Genomic DNA, 4,596 nt, shown 5'->3' with positions numbered 1-4,596 from the left:
GACCAGGCTGGCCTCGAACTCAGAAATCCACCGGCCTCTGCCTCCCAAGTGCTGGGATTAAAGGCATGCGCCACCACTGCCCAGCCATGTTTTGAATTCTTGCTGGATTCATTTGGAACAGATGACCTGGGTCTGTGGCTAGCTTGGCTCAGAGTCAACAGCTTTAGGAAGCGGAAAGGTCTTCACTGCATAAGAAAGAACTTTCTAGACTTCCTGGGTGTGGTCTCCACATAGACAGTTCCCACGTAATCACCAGATGGTCCTCCAATTAAACGAGCTTTCCATGGTCTGTGGTAAAAGGAAAGTAAGAAGCCACCATCTCTCAGCCTCACACCTGCCCCAGCTGACCATTTGCATAGATGGTGTGTGTCGCCTGAGGTCAGGGATACCTCTGTGAGGTGGCTAGCCAGTGTGGGCTGGCTGAGCGGTCATCCTCCAGCCAGACTGGGCCACTTGTGGCCAGGAAACCCATAGAAATTTACACCCCTAACACAGGCTGTCATTTCTCTGGCCTTTCAGCCTGCTGCCTGTACCACAACCTCATTCACAGCCCTAGATTGAAAGTTCTTCACTGGTCATAAGCCCAGCTTACCGCACACACCCCAGTATTCCCCGCTTATGCCTGGCATAGGACTGAACCAAGTTTTCTCACCGCTGAGCAGTAGATCTTTAGTAGAGAAGGGCCTGAAACAGGGAGGACTGGTCTAGCTCTTCAGCTTCTGTCTGCCTGGGACTTGTGTCCTTTGGTGTGAATGAGCATCACCAATGGGATTGGGGCCCTAGAAGGTCTAATGCTTTTTGGGGACTCAACAGGATAGACTTCAAAGGAAAACAGGTGATCTGGTGCTCTTTGCTCCCCTGATGGGAGCAACCCTAAGATGGGGGCCTAGCTGATGGGTCAACCCTAAGATCTTCTCAGGATTTAGTATGGCAAGAGAGGCAAACCCAGTCCTAAATCTTCATACAGGTAAGAAATCCTTGGGTTGTAGAGATGCAACTGGCCTGTATTCTGAAGAGACAGATGTGTCCCTCATTCTGTCAGACTGTTGGAACAGGGGACCTCCAAAGAAGTAGGAATGTCCTGAGGAATCCCATGCAGTAGTCAGAGGGAGAGCTTGTCTTCTGCCGAGAGAGACACCACAGTTCTATTAACTCCTTAGACCACCTAACAGTATGAGAAGGCAGAGACCCAGATAATGGAGGCTCAGTGTGGACAGGACCTCGGCCTTGACTGCTCAGATGTGCATATCCTCGCCTACCACTCAGATATATATATATATATATTTTTTTTTTCGAGACAGGATTTCTCAGTGTAGCCCTGGCTGTCCTGGAACTCACTCTGTAGACCAGGCTGGCCTCGAACTTAGAAGTCCGCCTGCCTCTGCCTCCCAAGTGCTGGGATTAAAGGCATGTGCCACCACCGCCTGGCACTTCAGAACTTTGAAGACAAACTTGAAGGGTTTGCGGATCTCTTTGTCCTTCCTCCCAGTGTAGCCATGTTGAATAAATCTTCCTTCCTTCTCCCCTCCTCCCCTTCTGCTTTCTACTTTTAATCTAACTTTTTGTTGGCTTATTGAGGATGGGTGACTAGGTGTGATTTAGGGCCCAGTTTGTAACCTCCAGGTCTGATAACAGACACATCCCAGGGTCTCATTTCTTCAAAGTGAATCTCACCTGCCGCTTCCCTCCCAGTTTCCTGAACCTTGAAGGGGCCCTCTGCTCATATCCAGGGAGTGGGCTTTGAGAAGAGACCACGTTGCCCTTTCCCTGCTACGTACTTGGATCCCCTACTCTACTCTGGGTAAAAACACTCCAGCTATGGGCAGCAGGAACCTTCAGCCTTCACTCCCAGCTCACCCTGTGTCAGTGACTGTATACAACCTGTGTGGGCAGCAGACCCCAAGCTCTCTTGCTTTCATGCTGGTGGTGTCTAAAAGTGTCCCCCTGCTGCAGTGGTGGGTACCATCCAGACAGGCTCTTACCACAGGGCAACCCTTTATCATGTTCAGTTTGTGCCACAGCCACCTGCAAGACTTGGGTACGGCTGTGTCCCTGCCCTACGAAGAGAATTGCTTGTCCTTTGGGCCTAGGAATCTCCTGGGAAATTGTCACACTCAGCTCCGTGAGAAAGTTGAGGACACACTAGCCACATCTGGTTGATTTGTCCCTCCCCCGCTCCATGGTACTGGGGTGGAACCCAGGGCCTTACACATGCTAGGCAGTGCTCTACATCTGAGGGTATGTTCTCAACTCCAAGCCTGGTTCTTGACCACTGTGAACCACACAGTTCAGGCTCCGGGTAGGGCCTTGACCCTTAAGTGTTAGTGTCTATATGAAGTGGGGAAGATCCAACAGATTAATACAGGCTCTAGAAGCAGGACCGGACACAGGGAGACTGGGTGTCAAATGGGGTTCTCAGCATTTCTGTGAGTATAAAAATGGGAAGGTGCCTGGGAGGGCATAGGTGGGATGTATTGTGCATGTAGCTGCCGGTAGATCAGGTATGTGATTCTGATTACTCTTTACTATGTTCCTGAGAGAAGTACTCCGTTGCGCAAATGTGTAAACTGAGGCATGGAGGGGCAGAATGACCCACCCAGGGTCCTTGCTGGCGTGAAGGTCAGTTTGGCCATGGCTGCCCCCCACCTGTCTTTAGTAGGAGCTAGATGCTTAGACTTCCTTGGAAAGGCTCCCAGGAGCTAAGATGGCACCTAGTCTGATCCAGATCTTCTTCCTTCCAGGAACTGGTTGAATGGGTTTTAGAGGAAGTTGCCCAGAGGCCCCATGCAATGAGAGCCCAAGATGGTCCCCTCATTCTGGAGGTGGGCTGTGGATCAGGAGCCATTGCTCTCAGCCTGCTGAGTCAGCTCCCCAAGGTAGGCCGTCTCTGCATTCCTCTACCATGCCTTTAGCCTTTGAGATGGTCACTCATCGTTCCTTCCGGTATTCCATCCCCTGCATCTCTCTGTAAGAAGCACTGAGGGAAAGTGGCTATATAAGGAAGGTGTGCCCAGCCCAGCATGATCACAGCCTCTAACTTCCATTCCTGTCTGTCTGGCTAGAGTCTAACCACAGGAAAATTTTGCTATGTATTTCTTTCCTTTTGGGAGCTAGGGGAAGATTTGTAGACAGGCAACTCCCAGAACTCCATTTCTCTTCCTTTGTTCTTGGAGCAGAGTCAAGTCATTGCTGTGGATAAGGAAGAAGCTGCTGTTAGTCTGACCCATGAGAATGCTCAGAGGTATGTGGGCTGGGATATCCAGAAGGCCAGCCTGGGGAGTTAGACTCTGGGACCTGAACTTGACCTTTATTCCAGTACAGACCTACTAGTGTCTGGCTTCACTCTTGAGGGAGAGATGCAGTGAGGAAGCCTGGCAGTGGTCCTGTACGTTTGTGAGTGGTGGACTGTGAGCAGTGGCTATTGCTGATCCAAGAAGGGGTCCCTTCCCCCCCCAACCCCCGGCCTTGTAGCCAAGGCTTGCACCCTGTGCTCAGCACCATCTCCCCATCTCTCTAGGCTTCAGCTGCAGGACAGGATCCAGATCATCCACCTTGATATAACCTCAGGTACATTCCCTGTACGTCTTGGGGTGGGTGCTGTTGCTGGTGAGACACTGCAGAAATGGGTAAGGTAAGGGTTTCCCAGTAATCAAACCTGTGGGCCATCTCAGACCAACCCTAGCTGAGCTTGCTGAGAGCTGACCTGACCAAGGAAGGAACTAGCCACGAGGTCTTTCAAGACAGGGTTTCTCTGTGTAGTTCTGGCTGTCCTGGAACTCACTCTGTAGACCAGGCTGGCCTTGACTCAGAGATCTACCTGCCTCTGCCTCCCCAGTGCTGGGATTAAAGGCGTGCACCACCACTGCTGCTTGGTCACAAGGTCTTCTGGATCCCCTGTGCCTGATAAATTTAACTAGGATTTATTTACTGGAAAGAGGTAAACATGTTCAAAGGAAAACAGCTGAGAGCCAAGTATGGTTAAGTGGCTTACTGTAAGATTACCTGTAATCTTAGCAGTGATGAGGCAGGAGGATTCCTGTGAATTCAGGGTCTGTCTGGGGAACATGGTGACTTCTAGACCAGCATAGGATATAAAGCAAAACATCTAAAAAAAAAACAAAACAAAACAAAAATCAAACAAAATAAACAACAACGGGCTGGAGAGATGACTCAGCAGGTAAGAGCACTGGCTGCTCTTCCAAAGGTCCTAAGTTCAGATCCCAGCAACCACATGGTGGCTCACAACCACTGGTAATGAGATCTGACGCCCTCTTCTGGTGTGTCTGAAGTCAGCTACAGTGTACCTATGTATAATAAGTAAATCTTTGGGCCAGAGCAAGCAGGGACCGAGTGAGCAAGTAAGCAGGGTTGACCAGAGCAAGCAGAGATCCTAAATTCAGTTTCCAACAACCAGATGAAGGCTCACAACCATCTGTACAACTACAGTGTTTACTCATATACATAAAATAAATAAATCTTAAAAAAAATAAACAACAACAACCAAGAAAAACTTTAGGGCCAAAATGCATGTGTGCCCTCCCTGCCCACCTGGCCTGGATGAGGTAGCCCAGCGGCGCCTGTGTGCCCTCCCTGCCC

At 50.1% G+C, this 4,596-nt stretch overlaps 1 protein-coding gene across 3 annotated transcripts in view; it reads left to right on the top strand.

Annotated features, from left to right (window-relative positions):
• The window catches only part of Hemk1 (HemK methyltransferase family member 1), a 12,298-nt gene that overhangs the window by 5,198 nt on the left and 2,504 nt on the right, over positions 1-4,596 (top strand). For all 3 annotated transcript variants that reach the window (XM_031345123.1, XM_031345120.1, XM_031345122.1), the window contains exons 5-7: positions 2,742-2,876; positions 3,177-3,241; positions 3,518-3,567. In XM_031345123.1, coding sequence (XP_031200983.1) covers positions 2,742-2,876; positions 3,177-3,241; positions 3,518-3,567 — 250 coding nt within the window. The remainder of the gene's footprint in view (positions 1-2,741; positions 2,877-3,176; positions 3,242-3,517; positions 3,568-4,596) is intronic.

The sequence above is a fragment of the Mastomys coucha genome, unplaced genomic scaffold (genome assembly GCF_008632895.1).
Source record: "Mastomys coucha isolate ucsf_1 unplaced genomic scaffold, UCSF_Mcou_1 pScaffold23, whole genome shotgun sequence".
Taxonomy (NCBI): domain Eukaryota; kingdom Metazoa; phylum Chordata; class Mammalia; order Rodentia; family Muridae; genus Mastomys; species Mastomys coucha.
The sequence above is the reverse complement of the archived record's forward strand: the minus strand, read 5'-3'. Positions and strand labels throughout refer to the sequence as shown.